General features: G+C 49.2%; 1 protein-coding gene across 1 annotated transcript in view; it reads right to left on the minus strand.

Moving 5' to 3' along the window:
* The window catches only part of COL13A1 (collagen type XIII alpha 1 chain), a 102,384-nt gene that overhangs the window by 29,975 nt on the left and 51,757 nt on the right, over positions 1-20,652 (minus strand). Inside the window, exons 15-34 of the mRNA XM_074593151.1 lie at positions 20,244-20,360; positions 19,713-19,754; positions 18,830-18,856; positions 18,054-18,089; positions 16,636-16,698; positions 15,987-16,013; positions 12,174-12,218; positions 10,387-10,419; positions 9,545-9,571; positions 8,855-8,917; positions 6,804-6,857; positions 5,674-5,760; positions 4,919-4,972; positions 4,687-4,731; positions 3,993-4,061; positions 3,426-3,449; positions 2,558-2,611; positions 1,961-2,005; positions 1,471-1,623; positions 550-648 (exon numbers count right to left, since the gene is read on the minus strand). Of these exons, the coding sequence (XP_074449252.1) occupies positions 550-648; positions 1,471-1,623; positions 1,961-2,005; positions 2,558-2,611; positions 3,426-3,449; positions 3,993-4,061; positions 4,687-4,731; positions 4,919-4,972; positions 5,674-5,760; positions 6,804-6,857; positions 8,855-8,917; positions 9,545-9,571; positions 10,387-10,419; positions 12,174-12,218; positions 15,987-16,013; positions 16,636-16,698; positions 18,054-18,089; positions 18,830-18,856; positions 19,713-19,754; positions 20,244-20,360 (1,164 nt within the window). The remainder of the gene's footprint in view (positions 1-549; positions 649-1,470; positions 1,624-1,960; positions 2,006-2,557; positions 2,612-3,425; positions 3,450-3,992; positions 4,062-4,686; positions 4,732-4,918; positions 4,973-5,673; positions 5,761-6,803; positions 6,858-8,854; positions 8,918-9,544; positions 9,572-10,386; positions 10,420-12,173; positions 12,219-15,986; positions 16,014-16,635; positions 16,699-18,053; positions 18,090-18,829; positions 18,857-19,712; positions 19,755-20,243; positions 20,361-20,652) is intronic.

Consider the following 20,652-nt stretch of genomic DNA (forward strand, 5'->3'; position numbering starts at 1 on the left):
AGAAGCCATCTGTGAACCAGCAGCTCCCCAAAGAGGGAGCACAAACATACAGTGTATTTCACAAACAGCTCACCTGCAGCTCTCGTGCACTTCTGCTTCCAGAGCAGACACCCTACAGAGAGGGAGGCCTCCAGGAGCAGTATCTCATGGCTGTGCAAGGGGAGTGCCACAGAGCTTTATTTGCCTTTCCCCAACAGCTGCCTGACACCTCTCTGCTGCACTACAGCCTCTGAGGGAGGGGGCACAGCAAGCGGGTCAGCAATGGTGCCGTGCTGCCAGCAAACCGGGCTGGCATAGCCGCGCAGGCTCTGCGGGCAGCTGCCAGAGCCAGCACCTTCAGGCAGCAACAGGAGCAGATGCCCAGCTGGCCCTCTGTCTGCTGCTGTAGACCTGATGGACATCTGGCGACACCCAAACACCTAGGTCTAAGGGGCAGAGGTCTGAGGCTCCCGAGATATCAGCGCTTTGGGAAATGAACCCTTGTGCATTGCTCTATGCTGTTTTGTCTTTGCCAAGCGGGAAAGAGCAGCCTGTCTTTTTCGTTCTTACTGTCAATCCTGGAAGTCCAATGGGACCTGGCAATCCTGACGGTCCTGGCATCCCTTGGTCACCTTGTTCACCTTTCTCTCCAGTGGGGCCATCAAGACCCTACAGATCAAGAAAGATTTGTGGATTTTTTGCAAGACTAAGTCAGGCAGGCATATGAGACATCATTGCAAGAGCTGAGACTGGCTCTGGTCATCCCAAGAACACTGAAAACCCCAGGCAACCACCAGGTGCCCAGGGGAAACCAGGGCTTCACTAGTACTAAAAACTGGACATGCAAGTGCCTGAACATCCTCCTGTTGTTGTGGATGTGCCAGTCCCGAGAGCAGGGATGGGGACTGCTTTCCTGCCTCCAAGTTCTGCGCACAGATATGCAGTTTGCTGGAGTCGGTGCTAGAAATCGCTCCCCAATAGCCAGCTGTTGTGACAGCAAGAGTTTTATCCTAGTAATCTTGCAGAGAGGCAAAAACTCATTGCATAAACCCCTTTTGACTAGTGCTGGGGACACAGAAGTTGTGACAGACTGAAGCTGGGAGACAGGCACTCTGCCCCAGTTAGCGGCAGGGATGTAAGGGGTTGTAGAGGGCGTGTGTGCTGGTACCTCAGCTGCCTTGCTCACAGTCAAGCCTACTTGCTCACAGCGGCATTTCAGCTTAAGCAACACGCCAGGCAGCACGCTGAGGAAGCGACACAGTGCCCGGACAGCAAGGCAGGCAGCTGGGGACAGCTGCTCCAGCAAGATGGACAACACATCTGCCAGGGAGCCAAGGCCTTGCTTCTGTATTGGTACACTTCATACAGCAGCAATGAGGTGCCTCCAGCACCCACCTCAGCGGGGGAGCTTTGAGGTATCTGAGAAGTCCCAGGGCCTTGACCCATAACCTGGAGAGCCAGCAGGGCTCTGAGAGGCTTCAGTTTATTTACCGGCGAGCCAGCTTGTCCTGGATCTCCTTTATCACCCTTTTCTCCTGTGACCCCGATATGACCTGGCTCTCCCTTTATTCCAGGTGGTCCATCCTTTCCTGGCAGTCCATGAGGGCCAGGCGGGCCCATTTCTCCAGGTTTGCCGCGTGGTCCCTAAAAGAAATTCACGCAACAGAGTGAAACGTTTACAGATAAGAGTAAGGTTACTCCTGCAGAACAACTCCCTGGCCCAGACCCTCTTTCACTGCTCATCCTCTCATTCACAGTAATGCCATTTGAGGACATGAAAAAGCAGATTTGCTACACCATCCTAGCCACTCCTTATAAGTTAGGACTTTGATAAACCATTAGTACTCATTTTTGTGGAGCAAAATACTTTTTTTGCCCTGTGGGAAATCAACTGTGCAATGTCAGTGACGGAGATGGAACATACTAACTCCAGATAAGCTCACCGAAGGAAAGAGCAATCCACAGAGGCACCGTGTCTTACCTTTTCTCCATCATGGCCTGGAGGACCTGGCAAGCCAATTTCACCCTAAAACACAAAATTGTTACTTTGGCAGTTTGAAAGCAGCTACTCTGACTCCTTCTGCATGGCACCATGATGATGAAGGGTGGGCATTACAGAAATAGTCTGCAGGGACTCTGGTAACTAATGGTCTCAGGGGAAAAAAAAAACATGGAAACCCCTGCTGAAACAGTACATTGTGATTTCCTAAGAATTTCACCAGTCTTGTTTGTCCTGACTGATAGTTCACAGCCCCAGTGCTGTAACATAGTCCCCAACAAACACAATCCCTGCACAGAGATCAGTTCCCATAAGCTGCTTCCTAAAGGGGAGGGCAAGTAGAAAGGATCCTTCATCTTTCAGATAAGACATTATCATTGTGGGAAAAGATATTTTCAGGATATTGTACATGAGGAGGAGTGGTACAGGCCATCAGGACAGTCTGATGGTGCTGCACAGGGAGAATAGGAGCATTGGAGAGGGTTGTCGTGGTGGGGGTGGTGTGGGGTGTGTGGAGAATTCTGCCTGGACCACTGCTGTGTTTCCCTTAGCTCTGCAAGTGCCGAACTGAGCAAATACCTTCTGTCCTGGTGGCCCTGGAGGTCCAGCCACACCTGGAAGCCCTGGGGGTCCCTAAAAAAAGAAAAACTAATTTTCAGATTATCGTCAGGGCTTTTATTTTAACATTTTGAAATAATTATTAGAACAGAGATCATAGGAAACAGTGGACTACTTAGATCCCAAGCACAACTTAAGCAGAGCAAAACAGCACTAGTATTTTGAGCAGATTTCCTGATCACTCTCGACAGTTACCACTCTAAGGAGACCTAGGGAGCAGTTTGGCCTAGCAAGTAATGCTACTTATACCCATTTTGTGCTGCCCTGTCATACTGCATTTTAAAAATCCATCTTTTTTCCTGACCAGGTTTCTTATCCTGAGAAGCAAAATACAGGGGCACTTTTCCCTTTATTTTGGCTCAAAAGAACTACTTTGCCTCTCTTTGTCTTCAAAGGGCTTGTAGTCACTGCTTCTTTAAATGATTGGTTTTGTACAGCACTGTAATGTCAAGTTATGCTTATCAATGGTGAAAACATGTCCTCCCCTCCCATCACAGAAAGTGTCCACCACAGACTGCCAGTATCAGCTTTCAAGCAAGGCACTCAAGGCCTCCTTTTTCTCTGCTTCAGTCAGCCCCCCTTGCTCTTCCCTGCCCCTTCTGAGCAGCGTGTATTACCTCCTGAAGCAGGGAAATAAAGGGCTTGATTAGAATTCAAGTGTCACGATCAGAAGGCAAGATGAGCTGTTCCTTCAGCTGTCAGCTGCCCCAACTTTAGCTCCCAACAGCAAAGGCCAAATGTTTTAGCTGCACCTAAATTGCCAGGCCATCTGCTCAGGATGAACATATGGCCACTTGCTTAAAACCACACAGCAAAGTTAGGAACTCACCATCAAGGCCAAAGTTCGTATTTCCTAGAAAAAAAGTAAAAAAAAAAAAAAAAAAAATCAAAAAAAAGGAAAACAGCCATTTGAAAATGAAGCTTTTTCCTGGAGGTGTTTTGTTCTCCACTAATGTAACGCTGGGACAACGAGCAAGGAGCCTACAAAATGAACAAAAGCAAAAACCACAGCTCTGAGTCCCACGGTGCTGTTATTCTACGATTTCCTCTTTTTTTCAAGTAGAACCCAGGCTAACCCAGAGCTGGGCACAGCCACTCGCTCACTGCAGACTATCAGTGCACACCTCCAAGGAAGCTTTGCAGTCCTTTTATTCACCATCTACTCCAAGTCATGGGCCACTCCTGACAGGCTTCACATGACCTCTATGTCCACCAGTGTTAACATATCAGCTAAACAAGACACACAAGTATTTACCAAACCATGGAACAATGAAGTACTTCCTTTTGCTGCTACTGCTGAGGAAACAGATCTACATTGTTCCTGGTTTTGTGCATCCCCTGGGAAACAGTAAAGCAAGCAGCAGTCACCTCATGGGAGAGGAAGGCAGTTGCTCACCTGGAGAGCTTCACTGATATTACCGTCGTAGTCCATCATCTCATCCTTCCCAGGCTCTCCCTTGGGGCCCTGCAAAATATCAGGTCTTTAGACAGTGCTTGGGGATTGCCCTTCCCATGGGCTACTCAGAGCTGTGGTTCACCCTGAAAAGGGGGTCTCAGAGGGGCCTGTTCCCTGCGCCTCCAGTTTTCCATTTATTGAACAATGCTCTTGAAAGCACATTTGATAGAGCAAACACTACCAAAGTGTAGCCAGACAAGCCTAGATCACCAGACCATCAAAGCTGCCGGGTCTGGTAAGTGGTGAAGTTGAGGCCAGAATCCAGGAACTAGATCATCTGACTGATTGTCAGACTTGGGCATGCAGCAAACACTCTCCTCCTACTCTTTGCTGACATGCCAAGGTCAGCTGGAGTTCAGACTGGGATGTCCGAACCCACCTCCTCCTATGAATGAGCCAAGCATTCATCCTGAGGTGGCTTGGAAGACTTGGCTTGGAAGGCGGTATCTTCTGATGAGGGTATGGAGTGGTGAAAATGGCCTGTCTCAAACTTAGCCATTGCCCAGCTATAAGCACTTTTAGTAATGGTGAGAACATGTCAAGAAAGCAGCGTCCCAATCTAGACTGTCAGTGTGGTCCCACTGGCCCCTTTGAAGGGCCAAAACTCTTCAAGTGTTAGTGAAGGGACACCTACCCTTGGGCCCATGGGTCCCTGGTCTCCTGGTGAACCAGGTTCCCCCTGTAACAAGAAGAACATGCCGTTAGCAAAGCTTATCCTTTCACTTGCTCAAACTCCAGTCCTCTGAAACAGTCTGGGACTAGGCAGCTCAGTTTTAAAATGCTCCTTTTCAGCTAAGTTTTGTGCATGTAGGAAAAAATTTGCAGCTACTGAACCTGGAGCGGGGTTGTGCAGAAGCACTCTGTACCTTTTCCCCCTGTGACCCCGCAGCACCAGGCCGGCCAATGTCACCAGCTTCTCCCTGAAAGAAAGAAAAAGGGAAAAGGATGGGTTTGTGTTGTGTGGCAGGGCTGTGACTTCACTGCTGGCTTTGCCTTTCCAGGAGGAAGAACTGCACCAGCCAGCGCCCCTGCCATGCCCACATCTTCTCAGGTAAGCCAAATTTCCTGGCATGGCTTCACACCAAGTGCCCTTCTCTTCTACTCAGTGCGGAGGGAGTATTCAGCATGAAGGAAAGCACCCAATTCAGACAAAAAGTAAGTGTACAGGAGGGTTGTTCCAAGTACATCTGGGATAGGACCTCAGATTTAAGTGTTCTTGGTGTCTTTTGCCAACGGGCAAAAGTGCTGCTCCTTGAGGAGGTAGAAGAGGAAGGGGAGAAGAAACTTGGAGGGCTTGGAGTCTTGTCTCGGGTACCACAGCGACTAGAGGCTGTTGTTGATTCTGAGCAACTGGTTTCTTACAGAACGTAAAGGGGAGTTATTTGAGCACAAGAAGGGTATTTTACTCCCAGAAACACAGTTTACCAATTCTCTCACCTTCAGCATTTATAACAACAAAACTAACACACTCTGCAGAACCTGATATCGCTTCAGCAGGTAATCAGAGGTGGGCACAGATGAATGCAACCTTTGCCCCTTCCTGCACACCTTGTGCTGGGCACAATCCCTCATAACACACAGCTCACTGAAGTAAAAAAAAACAAAACAAAAAACCGCTCACCTTTGGTCCAGGGGGTCCAGGCAGACCAGGAGGGCCAGGTTCTCCTTTACCTCCCACCAGGGCATTCTCAGCATTTCCTTTCTCTCCCTGTTGCAAGGAAGAAAAAGCCACATGTCACAGTTCAGTCTCTCCATCTCCTTAATTTTACTTGCCATAATGTTGACTTAGAGAGACAGAGCCCAAGGCAAGGTCCATCATCTGGCCTCTTGGTAACCCAGAAACATCACTGCTCCAGAGCCACCAGCTGTCCAGGAACCAGGCCAATATAATTCTGCCTGGGGCCTCCACCTAGAGCCCTGCCAGCAGTCCCAGCTATCATCATCCCTTTGGCTGCAGTGCTGCTGCTCAGCCTTTATTCCCCAGGGCCATATAAAGCTGCCTGCGGACAGATCTCATCCCCCGGCCTTCAGTTTGAACACAACTGTTATCTTCTACTGTTGAAATTGAGCTGATAAAACCACCTGATGATGGCTTTTTTTGGTATGTGTCCCTCTGGAGCTGTAGTCAACAGCCAGATACTCAGCCCTGCAGACGACATCGTTTGCGCAGAGCAGATACAAAGACAGTAACAGGAAAGCTTTGCTTGCACCGAGTTGCCATTACGCCCTCGTCCTTTCCCAGAATGGCCACTGTCATCCAGTGCACTGTCCCCTTTCCCAAAGGAAAAGCACCCTGTGAAAGTCTGACCTGAAAGGTATGATTCCGAGCACAGAGAAAAAGCCAGTTTCAGAGCTTAGCTTTAGCTGACCTGCCCTGGGTCTCTCTGAGCACAAGGCTACTCTTCCAACCCAGAGCACTGCAGTGCAGCTCCCAAAAAGCCCGTCTCCTCCTCACATGTGGATCTTGGAGCAGGAGGGAGGCTAAAATGCCACGTTACATCTGAGGTCATGCTTTTAAAGGGGAACAGGATTCCGTGGTCATGTTCCCAGGACCACAGCCTTGCCCTCACTGCATGAAGGCACTTTGTGTGATCCCATCACATCCCTGGCTGGGGTTGAGATCCATTTTAGCTCTGCAGAACACACTGCTGTACGCTGCGACAGTGACCCAAGAGTGCACAGCTGGCACAGGAGGGAGGAGGGAAAGGGGATGAGAGTGGTCCCCCCCCAAAAATGAGAGAAGATGCAAACCTTCGTGCCAGGGAGTCCAGGAAGCCCAGGGTCACCAGTTCGTCCCTTCTCACCCTGTTGGTAAAAAAGTCATGGTCAGGCTCTGTCCTGGAGAAGCAGCTAAAGATTGAGCTGCTTCTGGTTTCAAACCCTCTTTCCCTTCCCCAGGGGATTTTGTTTTAGGCATAGACAAGGCATCCTCCAGCAGTACCTGCTCAGGCCAGTGAATGTTTTCTCCTGTCCTTTTGACTATCTCAGCACATCATTGCTATTTCTGTCCAAAGGAAGGCAAGTGGGAAAGGGATCCAGGATCCCCCCGTGCATCTTCCTTACCGCTCTGGTCTGCTAAACCCTTTTTCCCCATGAGTCCTTCAGCACAGGCTCTCCCCATTCCACATATCCAAGAGAAGTTGTTGCCCCGGGCAAATTTTATTTGAAGTGCAGGACTTTCTCTGTGCCCTGATAGAGTTCAGCAGTTTTCACAGGAATTGTCTACTGCTTCAGTCTATCCCAGTTTTCACACCTCCTCATTACTCTGTGAATTACAGTGCTTTGCTTTGGCAAAGATCTCACAGCCAATATTCCCACACCTCTCCCAAGGGGTGTTTCCTGCTCCTCTTCCCTAACTCCAAATCCCAGTCTCATCATGCTCGTAAAAAAAAAAAAACAAAACAGCACAGTGTCTCAGTTAACAGCCAAGCTCTGTGACGCATACTGGTGGTGAAAAGCAGTGAAAAGAGGAGTGGCAAAAATGGCAAAGACAGAAGATGATGGTGTAAAACCCCTGATATGATGCCTGAAGAGCAGGCTGAGGAGTATGGAGGCTGCCACAGGGCAGTGAGCAACGGAAGGCATCCAGCACCCAGCATTCACTCGGTGAAGTGACTTTGCTTAGTTCCCCATGACATCCGGGTCATCTTTTGAATATCGGGGCTCAATTAGTGGCCTTTACATTGATGTTTAATTCTATTCAGTCCATTCCATCCAGCTGCTAAACCCATGGTTTCCAGCTACAGTGTACTGTTTGGAAGCCTGCATTTTGCCAGTATCGAGTGGTATCAAGAGATGTTTCAAACGCATCATCACAAAAAGGTGTGTTCTTACCTGCTATCCTCACACCTCCAAGACTTAACAACTTGTACAGATCACAAAGAACAATTCAAAACCTCTTCCCCCCATCATCTGCCTAGGTCTCTCCACAACAGCAGCACACCGGCTCAACAAGGCTAGCAAAGAGCTCCTCTTGGTGCCATGCTGTTGCCTGCAGAGGCTGGTGCTGCACACCAGCTCTTGTCGGAGCTCAAGGGCACACGTCTGACATGCAGGGACTTGCATCAACGCTCTAAGAACAGACATGCACTGGCGATTCCATGGAAAATAATTAACTAGCAGCAATCTTATTTTTTTTAGGCAATTCTAGAGTGCAGTGACCGCTTTCTCTACGGTAATTAGGCCTCTAGACACCTGTAAGGCCCCCACCCAGTTTTCCTTCCCTGCCAAAGCATGCACAGTGCTGCTGCAAATTAATGCTTCTCTCCCTGGAAAGAAGGAAAACATTTGCAGGACCTCATGCCCAAAGAAAAGGGTTGGCCTTCAGGGTTCTTGTGAGGATAAAATCTCTAATCCTGCCCCAGGCATCTGTAAATCCCCGATTCTGCCCTGCTCCGCTTTTGGCATCTTACTTTTCATTCAAGGAGTAGTTTTCAATACCCATGCCCATAAGGGCTACTGAAAACATCCTGTGCTGCCTGAACAGTGGTGTAGGGAAGCAAACTTCTTGAGGAGGGAATCCTTGTTTAGGGCGTTATTTCTGGAGTCAAAAGATGCAGCCCTGTCCTTAATCATTCCCACAAGACTCACTCTTGTGCTGCCCTGCCTGCCACCAGCCCCCCACCTCCTGCAAGCAGGACCACGCAAACACACTTCATCAAGGGGGGCTAGGGCCAGAAAAGGACACATAATACCCCACAAGCAGGACAACGCAAGGCAAAGCAGGCTCCCGCCAGCTCCCACTTGCAAGGAACACAGCACAGCACTGCCAGGACACCAAGCCCAAACACGCAATGTCCTACCCGCTGCCCCCTCTTCCCTGGCAAACCTGGGGGACCCATCCTCCCTGGGACTCCGGGATCTCCCTTCATGGGGAAGAAAAGAGACAGAAGAACGTGTCTGTTATATGGCTGTCGCACGCTGTAACATAACCCAGTGAGCCTCAAACAGGAGGAGCCAGCTGTTCAGAAACCAAGCCGGCTGCTTAGTGATGGAGAGTGATGGGGTATTTTTGTACCGTGCCCACCACGGGAACTCAAACCAGGTCACGCTACACAGACAGGGGAGACGCTGCAGGGCAGCTCACGTGGTGCATGACACAACAGCTCCCTGCAGCAACATGGGAAGACTGCTGGTGGACACAGAATTACTGGGAGGCAGAAGGGGACAAGGGAAGGGAAACATACTTGCTAAGCAAAACGTGTTGTGCATAATTTGTGCAATGGGAGAAAAGGAGGAAGGCAGCTGGAGGATATTCCCATCCCCACAGCCACGAGCAGGAGGGCAGGCATCTCTGTGCAGTGTGGTCCCACTCGGCATCACTGTATGCTACTACCATTTTGCTTACACTGGCACATGCCATTAGGGGCTGGATTTGGGCACCGGGAAGTGCAGAGCTGTTCTTCAGCTCCCTCAGCTGCTTTGGGAGGGGGAAAAAAAAATACACAAACCAACCAGAAGTGCAGGCTCAGAGCAAAGCCTTCTGAGAGTACCTTTTCTCCTGGAGTCCCGGGCTCGCCCTGGTGAGGAAGAGACAGGAAAATAAAGTGAAAAACCAGGAGAGAGTACAAAACCTCCTAGAGCTGTCAGAGTGGAGGAAGGAACATTCATCTATGAAGGCCTTGGGCTTGTAAATAAGGGGATGAGGATGCTTTAAATGCATATTGTTATTTGTGCCTGAAGCTGTTTTACCTTCATTAGCCAGCTTCTAGGCCGCTGTAAGAAACCAGCAAGCCTCAGACAAGAGGCTTTTATGAAACTGAGGAACCACCTTGCAGCATTCCAAGAGAAGGTTTACCAGATACAAAAGAGCATAATAAGACTCATCTGCTGGCATTAAGAAGTTTCCCTACTCCTAGCTCCGTGCACCCAGGAGCAGAGCAAGGCTGCAGTTGCAACCGGGGCTTGGAGGAGGCCTGTGTTGATACGGCATTAATATGGCATCAAGGAGGAAAACCCTCCCAACCAGCCCTGGAGATGACTTATTTATTCCTGTCTTTTTCCGCAGCAGCTAGAAGGAATTGGAACAAGAGGTCGTCGTCTCATTGCACGCCTTGGATCACCGGCGTAACTTCTCGCCCCCTAAATCTGCACCTGGCCCTTCGCTCTGTGGAGTACCACGAGCTCGCCAACCTCCCTGCCCAGAGGGGTGCGGAGGAGCAGGGGTGCTGCTGGAGACGGGTCTGGTTTCCTCTGCCGAAAGCAACAGCAGTTCAGATATTCCCCTTCAGTGGGAGCTGTCTGACCATTTTCCTGGGCCTCCTGCTCTCCTAACTCCACTCTTGGCTCTTAAGCGCGCCCTACTTAAGCCATTGCAGCGTAGCGTAAAACTGACCTTCACCCCTGCGGTGGCCACCCCAGGAGCGCCCTGGCAGAGAGAGGAAAGACAGGAACACCTTGTTTGAAATAAATCGGACACAAACTTTTAAAAACAAAACGGTATCAGCCAGGTGGAACTAAAAAGGCAAAATACACATTTTCTTTTTGCTTTCCAAAACTCAGCAGTAACGCTGTAACACCACACAGCACACATCCTCCTTCCCTGTGCAGGTTGTTCACCTATGGCAGTGGCTCTGCTTTCCAGAAAGCTCCTCCAAAGGCAGACATCACGAGCACAACCCAGTCAAGACAACCAGATTTCCACATCCCCCCTGATTTTAGTCCTGCAAGTGAAGCAAAGGCCAACAAGCAGAACAGTGCCAAATAACTGAGGAATGCAAAGACAGGCTGAGGACCAAACACCCAGTTTAGCGCTTGATCCCAGGTACATCAGCTCAAGCATCCCGAGAAAGGCCAGCTCTTACCCTAGAGCCTTGGTCTTGCTATTTCCCCTCATTCTGTTTTTGTCACAGAAGACAAACCCTGCAGTAAAACGTTTTCAGGAGAGCTCTGAAGCCAGCCACCTCAGGGGGAAAAACGACTTCCCAGCATCGCAATTCAAGCGTCATTCTGCAGTGCTGAGGAAGCCACCACCATGAGCTCACGGAGTCCAGCCTGCCCCCGCAATCCGAGACAGGTGCTTTGAAACCCCAGGAGGAAGCTGCTCCTACAGGGACAGTCACATTTCCCTCGACAGCACTGGTGCAAAAAAGCAGGTCTTCCCTATCAACCCTTCGCTCCAAAATCTCTGTATGCCCTGTGTTAGTATTAGTTAGGTCCTGAGGAAAAGGTCCAGTTACAAAAGCAAATATGAGGGATAACAAGGGTCTAAGGAGAGGGGAGGAGGTGAAGTAGTGTTAGAAGCTGGGAAATTAGAGGGGTTGGGGTGTAGCACATGAGGCAGAGAGGAGGACTGAAAGCCAAGTTCAAAGTGAAAAGAGCTTGGAAAAGTTCAAACAAGGAGGAATGGGGAGCCAGAGAGCAGCAGGATCATACCTCTCAGCTTTCTGAAACAGAAATCAGGGACAAAGCTAAAAAACACAAGGACAGAAGATGGAGATCAGGGATTCTATGCAATAAACGGGGGGGAAAAAAAAGCATTCCAGATTGTCTCAGGGGTCAGTAGGTTTTAGTGAATACGAACAAGAGTAATGAAAGGGATTGCATGCAGCAAGTGGCTTGGGTTAGGCTTTTACAATGCATTTAGGATGCCTGTTCCTGACTCTTTGGTCTTTAAATGGCAGCAAATGCAGATGAGGTTATTTCCTAGTATTTATCCTAAAACTGCAACGCACACACATGCAGGCTTGCTCACACGCTGACCCTGATTCATCGCTGCATTAGTCCAGGTTCACGCTTGCAAAACCCTACTGATTGCAGCGGGCTAACACCATCACTGAAGGTTGTGGCCATCACTCGAGATCCCCAGTTTACAAAACATCAACCCCCTAGAAACATCAGCAATTGGCCGCTCTCACTAGCATAAAGCATTAAGATCCTGATGTTGCAAGACAGCATCAGACTGGGCATGCCATTTGCTTTGTAAAACACTTCTTCCCCCACCACCTCCTTCATAAATTAGGCCCTCTATTTTGCAATTTAGAAGCAGAAAGAATTCAGCTGAGGATAGTCATTGACTAACAGACACACACACAGATTCAGGTGATGCTTGCGCATCAGGGACAGTCAAGTGGTATGGGTGAGATCAGGCAGACAAGCGTCACTCCACTGTTTACAAGGTACCTTAGTGCCATGTCTTCCTGGCAGCCCTGGCATGCCTCTCTCCCCCTAGAAGCAGAGCAAGAAACACAGAGAAAGAGACCAAGAGACACGACATGAGTCCTCCTAGAGCTCTATGAGGAGCGATCAGGGCAGAGGTGATGAGAAAGCCTCCAGGGTGAGGTTCTCTCCCCACCTGGCTCTCACCAAGCTGAGTGCCCTAGCCAGGGCCATTTCCCATCAGCAACACCTCTCAAACCTGTGCTGTACAGCAGGGGCTGGGAAACAGTGCTGGGAACAAAGCCAGTATCCGTATCCTGCTACCACATCCCACACCACAGCATTCTGCATACAGGGAGTAACCAGTCTGCAGCAACTACAGGATGAGCAGACTTATCTGGAGAAATAAAGAACCCAAGGGTTGCTTTGTATTGTTAGCGTGAACTTTATCTGGTGGTAAATGGAAAATAAAGCCTCTTTAGACAGTCTGCTTTTGTTCTGGGCGTTCAGCCCTTGCTTGAAAGGACAGTTCGGAGCGGGTATATGTATATGCTTTTTTTAAAAGCACTTTTTTTAATCTGACATCCTGTAAACTATATTTTGTAAAATGCTGTCTAGTACTGTAATATACAAGACCCAGGCACTGTAGGCACCTCTACCCTATGCAGGATACTTAACTAGGGTATTTCCAGCCATAAGAAAAATAAACTAATAATTATGAATGCTTCGTACTGGAGAACTGGGGACCGCTCTTAGTCCCTTCCCAACTGTGCTCCCTGTTTTTATTCTTAAATGAGACTGAGAAGACAAGGCCAGTGCTTTCTGATGGGAGGCACCCACCCTGATTGCAGAGGCTGCCCCCACACACCAGCCCTGCACGTGAAAGTAATTCCCCACCTTAGAGAATTCCCTGGAGAAAAAAAAAACACCTGCCTGAAGAGCTATTAAATTATTTAGTCCTTAAATATAAATGTAATTATTTATATTTATTTCTAAAGCAAAGCCCACCTCAGTGAGAGGGAGCAAGGTAGCCCCTTACAGGGGACAAGTTACAGAGCAACCACACCGCCCTGTGTTTTCTGATGCTCGTTTGCACAGCTCCCACCGGCACCAGCAGGATCACACAGGCACTAGAGCTAATTAGAAGGCAGAAGCAACAAACTTGACACTGCACCATTAACGAGCAGAAAGAAGGCCCAGTGCCGGAGAATTAAGCAAGAAAGCAACTTTCCATAAACCCTTTAAACCCTTATATATTTGAAAGGCACTGTAATGCAGTACCCACCAGGCTGATCCCTTCACGATCCCTCAGTGCCCTTTGGGCCCAAGAAGGACTGCACAGAGTGCCATAGCCAGGCAGCAGGAACCCACCAAAGCCAGCACTGGAATGGGACAGCCAAGCCAGAAGCCGGGAAACATCACAAAAGACAGATAGGAAAGGCAAAATGGTCCCCAGTGGGCTCCAGGAAGGCGGTCAGCAGCATCTCCTAGCTCTCCTGAGCTGATTTAGGAAATACCCCTATGCTCCCCAGGCCCTCTAGAAGAGTTAGGCTACACCTCCTCCCTCCAGCACAGACAAAACCCTCACGCTCTCTTCCCTACACCTGGTGTGAGCAGCTTTATACCCACTCGGTGCCAATCATGACAGAGCATGCCCCATGCTGATCAGCTCGTTAGCAGTACTGGTTACAGGCTGCCAATTAAAACGGAGACCCTTCCTTTTTTGCTTCTTGCTGTGAAAGGCAGATTATGAGGGGGTTGCTGAGCAAGGCTGTGGGAGGTTTCTTTATTTCTCTTTCCTCAGAGCACGACAAAGAGCCTCATCCTAAGGACTTTTCAATAAAAAGAAGACAATGACATTAAAGCTGAATGTGATGGCTAGGCTGGGGGGCAGCGAGTCAAATGTCTATTCAAATGACCCATGTGATCACACTTATTGGATGTCTAATGGCCTTCATGGGACACAGACGTAGGTCTCAATATGATCAAAGCAAAAATGGTGGCCACAGAAGAAAATAGCTAAGAGAGAATCTATGTTGTGCTGTATCTGTCACTGGGCAGTAAGGAGAGATTATCAAATGAACAAGGGGTCTGTGTGAAACCAGCAAGCCTCTTCAGGCCTGAAATGTTCTTCACTGCCAGCACAAGCAGTGACATGCTATGCAAAATTGACCACTACAGCTAAACTATGAATCATAGTGTTTGTCCTGGGCTCTTCAAAACAAAGAGAAGGTAAAACCTAGCCCAGGTAACCGGATGCAAAGGTGGAAGCATCAAAAACCTTCTAGAGCCTCAACTGATTCTCCTAGCTGGGAGGAGGACAGGAAGAAGCAATTTCCAAAGACAACAAATGCATGTGCTGTGCGGATGTTCAGGAGCTGCTACCGGGTGATGTCTGGCTGGTGATTTAACGGTACCTCTGCACTTCCTTTTCAATTCCTCTGGGCAAGGAAGAAAGGAAGTTGAGAGAAAAGCAATCCTGACAATAACAAATGGAAGTCCATGTGTGAAAGAAGCGGCTGCTATGGGACTGGGGAGGTGCCCCTTCGGAGCTGCGATTTAGTACCACAAAAAGTGTGCTGGGCTTCATCGCAACTCTTTAAGAAGTGGGAGACTTATAAAGAGTCGGAGACTTCCCCTTTGGCAGAGCCCAAATGAAGGGCTGATCAGTCCTTGTACATGGGTGCAAGCAGAGCAGGTGTCTGCTAGCAGTGAAACACAGGAGTGCGAGCAGGGGTGGAACGCAGCTTCTCCTTCCAGCCCTTTCTGCCTCCCAGGCCACGCTCCGACTTCAGTCCTCTGGTTCAGGGAGAGCACCTGGCTGTTGAGACAGCAGCAAACAAACTCCTAGCCCCCAACATGCAACCTGGATGTGATTCTGCTGTCATTTACACTGGCACAAAGTGGAAGAAATTCCATGTGCTCGATGGTGTTACAGTGATGCGAAGGCCGACAGAGGGGAACCTTTGGACTTGACACACATGGCAGTATTTCTGAGGAGGTATTGTTTTCTTGTAGGAGGACAATCACCGCTGTTCTATTCAACTATTAACCCAAAGCCCGCATTCAAAAAAAACCATTTTTTTTTAAACTCGATGTAACACATCCATATTAAGTTCTGAAGGGGCCTTTTCTTCCTTCAAATAGTAATCCACCCAGATGGAAAAAATATAGAAAGTGTATATGCTGCACAATAAATGAGATGCATGCCACATACTAAATACTTGAAATTTATGTGTCACTGTTAATGCTTTTCAAAATATTACAGGACCAGTCTTTTCTCATGATGTTTAAGATGTACGGCATGACACAGTATGCTCTGGCTGTCATGAACACTTGCCAATGTTGTAATGTTTTAAGCACAGTCTACATTGAGTGATATACTTTAAATATATGGGTACAGTAGATTTCAGTGAAATAGATAACATCTGGGCATAGACCATATAAGCCTCTAAAAAGTGTCCAGAAACAGACAGAAAAGCCTGGTGCCAAACCTCAGCCTGAGTTGCAGAGTTTGAGAGGATTTGATGCGTCAGCTAACCAGATTTTACGAGGAAACCCCAACCCAGCCCATCAAATGGGGAGATGTAACAAATCATTAGCAAGCTTCATAGTCGGAGAAATGCCTTTGGTAAGAATCGAATTCCACCAAACGGATAAAGTCTGCTTTTATTGCCTGAGCTTGGAGTGTCTGCCTGTGGTTAATCAGAGCACAGATGTGTACTCCATTAAATACCCCACAGAGCTGCCTCAGACCCAACTTCATTTTACAACGCATCAGCCCAAGGAGCAGCAGCATGATCTGCCATGGTAGAAAACTGTATTTCTGATGCCTACCTTTATGCCAGCGTCCCCTTTTTCACCCTGCCCAGCAAAGGAGAGAGAAAGAAAACAGAAAGAAGGACAGTGAACATAAAGAGAAACCGAGCAAGCAGTACAATCATAACAGCGAGGGCCAAAGAGAAAGTAGTCGAAGGAGGGAGTGTGCGATAAATGCAACCCCAGGCCTCCAGAGAGAACTGGCTCCTTGGTAACATGGTCCCAGCCTGGACACTGGCTGCAGCCCTCCCGCTAGGAATGCAAGGCAGTTTACGTGGCTGGAGCGGGTGCTGGAGGTTGCCCGTACTAATACTTTCCTGCACGTTTTGGGTGTAGACAAACCATCTAACCATTTCATGGAGCACAGTATACTCATTCTCCCAGCCTTAATGCAAAAGCCTCTGAAGGCTGGGTCAGTTTTATTCTTTAACGGGGGCTTGTGCAGGGCTGAACCTGGCCCTGGTTCAGGACAGCGGGGAATCGCGCTGGCCAAAAATTGCCCAGGCCCTTTACACAGCAGCAAGTTTTTCTGTTTACGTGGTTCATACCGAGGCATACTAGAGAACTGCCTCCAGCCCCTGACATTCCATATTCCTTTAGCCTGTCTCTAGGCTTGTGTGCCTCTCATCTGCCCTTGGGAGATGGCCCCACTGACTCTAAGTGTTACCTTGGGGCCAGTAGCTCCAGGGAGGCCATGTGCACCGGGCAGGCCTGACTCACCCACCTCACCCTGAGGAAGAGAAGAAAGAAAACAGAGGAAGAGGCAAACGCAGTGAGCAGAGCAGCAAGAAAAGGAGCCTGTGGGTTGCCTGAAAGGTCAGCAAAGATGTGAGTGGGATGTCCCACACAGAGGCGCCCACCACACACCAACCTACCGTCCGAGTCTCTCTGGGAGGAGAGCAGCATTCCGCTTGTCCTTGTTCACGCATCAGGAAAGATATTCAGGGTGCGAAACGCAGGGACTGAAGGGAGCGGTCTCACTATCTTATAGCAGAGCTAATATTCTTTCTCAACTCTTTGCCCTCTTTTCCCTTTCCCCTGACCCACTCACCAGGGAGGATTTTCTCCCCTACTTTCATCCCTTCCTTCCACCTTTCCCAGAGAAAGGTCACAACCTTGGGCTCATTCCTCTGAGATCAATGCAGGCTCTTTGCTTGGTAAGTAAATTAGCCAGATAAGTTGTTTCATGTAAGAGGAGCTCGTAGGAGAGGCCCTCGCTGCAGGGTCATTGCAGGGACCCCCTCACCGCTCCTGTGTGCCGAGAGCCACCCGCCCAGCGCACACAGAACAGGATGGGCTCTTAATGGAAAAACCGATGGTTCACTGGAAGAAGAGGCAATAAATTGCATCTGTCTGCAGGAGTGGGCTGTGGTCCGCAGGGGCTATAATTTCCACTTCCTGACATAACAAAAACTTCTCAGTTTATACAGAACTAATTAAAAAGCTCTCAGGTCTTGCCATTTTGCTTGCAGAGCACCCATAAACCAACATGGAGATAACAGGGGACACAGGACTCCTGCCTGCTGGGAACATGCGCCTTCCCCTTCTCCAGCTGACATCTCTTTAGCAGTATCTCTTCATTCCCTTTCTCCTCTTTGATCTAACTCTGTGTCTTTCCCCTGTCTCTCTTTCTGTCTCTTCATTACATCCTCTGGGCTTGATGACCCTACTGTTAATTAGCTGCTGCTGAAGACATTCTGGCATTGCCAGCTCCTGCCTTTTAACCTGCAGCAGAATCGACTGTTTCCTGCTTTATTCCAGAGAGCAATACACAGCCAGGGATTTGGCCCTTTCCAGCCTCCTGTTCAGGTCTGGATGCACGAGAGGTATATTTCAGCCTGGAAGTGGGTGTCGAGAGGCACACAGATGGGGAGATGTCTGTACCATAGCCAGTGGAGAGTTAAAGATATCTCTGGGTCCAGCCTCTCCTTATGTGGGTGATGGCAGGGATCCGTGGGCCTGTCACAGCCCCATGTCCAGAGCTCAGGATAGGACTCCAGAGGAGTCTGCAGATTTTCAGCCATGATCCCACAAGGCATCAGTGCAACTTAATTCATTTAACAATATTGGAGCTCCCCTTCTTACCTTTCTGCCAGGGTATCCCTGAATCCCAGGGTCTCCCTGCAAAAGGCAAAAAGACAAAAGAAACTGAGGCTTGGCCTGAGAAGAACAAATCCCTGCCCTTTTCCTGGGGGAGATGCTGGGATGAAAGGGCACTCCATGAGGAAAATTCACCTTTTGCTCAGCATGACTCCACCGAGTCCCTGACCCTTCAGACCTGCGGGACACTGTTACTTGCAGCTGGACTGAGTCCTAGCAGGAAAGGCGCAAAAGCGCTGGCAGCTGGATAACTCATGCCAGCTCCATGACCCAGCTCTGCGGTTCCTACCTCCTCACCCTAGCTAAATATCTCAAAAAACCCAAAAGGGGTGGGTGGTTGCAGCTGAAAAACAACAACACCCCCCCCCGCCCTCGCATTTTGGCAAGTGAATAAATGCGAAACTGTGGTGGAGTTAACAATAGCATTGCAAAATCTGTTCCTGAAGCGCTGGTAAATGCTTTGAGAGTGGAAGAAGCCAATAAAGCTGTGTGTGGCAAACAATTTTGCAAGAGGGGCTGATGAGGCATGCCTTGCTCAGTCAAGATGCAACTCAGACGTGTCGCCTGGACAAAACCCATGAGTCAGCACACGGACTGGGCCCCAAAGGCAATACTGAGCTGGGCTAGAAATCTTTTTCAGCTATTTGATGTAACCTCCTTTCCCCCTCCTCCACCCGTTAAAATGTACATGTCTGTCCTTGCCAGGAGTGTCCACCTCTGGTTATCACCTTGCTCCCTCTAAGCAAGGCCAGACATCTCACCTTTGGTCCAGGAGGCCCAGGTAAGCCCTGTAGATAAAATCAAAAGAATCGTTGGAGTTGGCAAATGTAGATGACATTACATGGACTGCAGGGTGATGGGAGATGCTGACTGCTTTGGTTTGAAATGCCACTTGAGAGAGATGATTGGCACTGGTAAGCTCAAACATCCCCAGTCTGTTCTTCATGGAGATGACTACAATCTTAACACGCACTCCCAAACAAATTCATGCCCATAGTGCTCCATTGCCCCAGCCTGGTCTCACTGAATCTGAAGACCAAAAAGCTGCTTTGCTTTATGCATTGTGCTCCAGAATCTTTTCTGTTTCTCTGGCTTTGCTTGGGAAACTTGTTCCCAGTCACTGTGCAGCTGTGGAGTAAATCAGGAATTTGCAGCTTCCTCTGACAAGCTAAATAGAGCTAATATATTAACAAACAAACCACTTGTGTTTTTAAATGAGAAATAACCAAACAATTTACCTGATATGAACCATGAAGTATACTGGATATGTGTGTATGTAAATATAAATAAACAAAATATCCATGCAGAAGCTGCCTTCCTGATATGAGCAGACGGAAGGAGAAAACTACTCTAGATACGCTCTGATGCCCTTAGTGTTGCCTGCTTATAGCAATTCAAATGTTTAGTCATCACATCTTTGGTTCCTTGGAGCTCAAAGAGAGATGAGAATGCTTACATGACACTGGACCTCTATATTGTGCGTGGAGAGGCGCTTTTGCCTCAGGGACGAGACTTACTTGCCCTGCTAGCAGGCCTTGAAAACTCTTGGAGATGGAAACCATTTTCATGCTGTAGTTGCTGCAGGGCCATGTTCCCTCCCCCCGCTCCCAGCTCCCAGGAGTGGAGCTGGTTTCTGGTACCCACCTTTCCATCTCTGCCAGCCTTCCCAGGTTCTCCTACTTTGCCCTGTTGTAAGAGAGAGGTACATTAGCAGGATTTTCTGCCCTGTCCCCTGCCATTTAGCGATGGTATTATTTTAAACGTTGCTTCTATTTTCACCCTCTTTGGCTGCTTGCTACCAGCCTGAGAACAGGACGGGGACAGGACTTCAAAGGGGTCGCAGGGATTCTTATCAGCCAGGCTTCTGCTGTGAGCAGGACAATTACACCCCGCATGTTACTTCCTCCCCGTGGCCGTCTGCAGGGGCTGAGAAAGAGGAAATGTGCCTGGTGTCACCCACACACACACGTATGTCTAGATAGCAACGGTGCTGGGCACACACCTCTGCCTTCCCTCCTGCACCCCCTCCTTCCTGGGACCTTCTTCCTCCCCACACATCTGCATCCCCTGCAAATCTCCTGTCCATGGCTATCTTGGCTTCAGAAGAGGCAACAAAGGCCAGAGGAAAGAGCCTGAGAAAGACGAAACAGAAGGCTTTTTCGTAACTGGACTTACAGGTGGCCCAATTGGTCCGGGCTGTCCTGGGGTTCCTTCAGGTCCAGCTGGTCCAGTGGGCCCTGGTGGGCCAGGAGGCCCTGGAGGACCTTGGATTCCTGCTTGTCCTTGTTCACCCTGAGGTTCATTAAAGCAAGGGGTTATCAGCAGGCAGAGCAAACCCTTCACACCACCACCCCAAGAGCCCAAGGCAGGTCAGCCTGAAGCAGAAGAGGTAGGAAGCAAGTCCCAGGTTAGTGCCAGGAGAGGTTTCCAAGAGCAAGACAGAGCCCCGCTGAGGGCGGCCGGGCTCCCTGGGCAGCAGGAGCCAGCACCCTACACTTTGCAAAGACACCTGAGGCCACCTTGTCCCAGGTCTCTTTAAAAGGGATCCACAGATGACTGAGCACTCCAAAGAGATATTTTTCTT

Source organism: Larus michahellis, chromosome 6 (genome assembly GCF_964199755.1).
Source record: "Larus michahellis chromosome 6, bLarMic1.1, whole genome shotgun sequence".
In the NCBI taxonomy this organism is placed as follows: Eukaryota; Metazoa; Chordata; class Aves; order Charadriiformes; family Laridae; genus Larus; species Larus michahellis.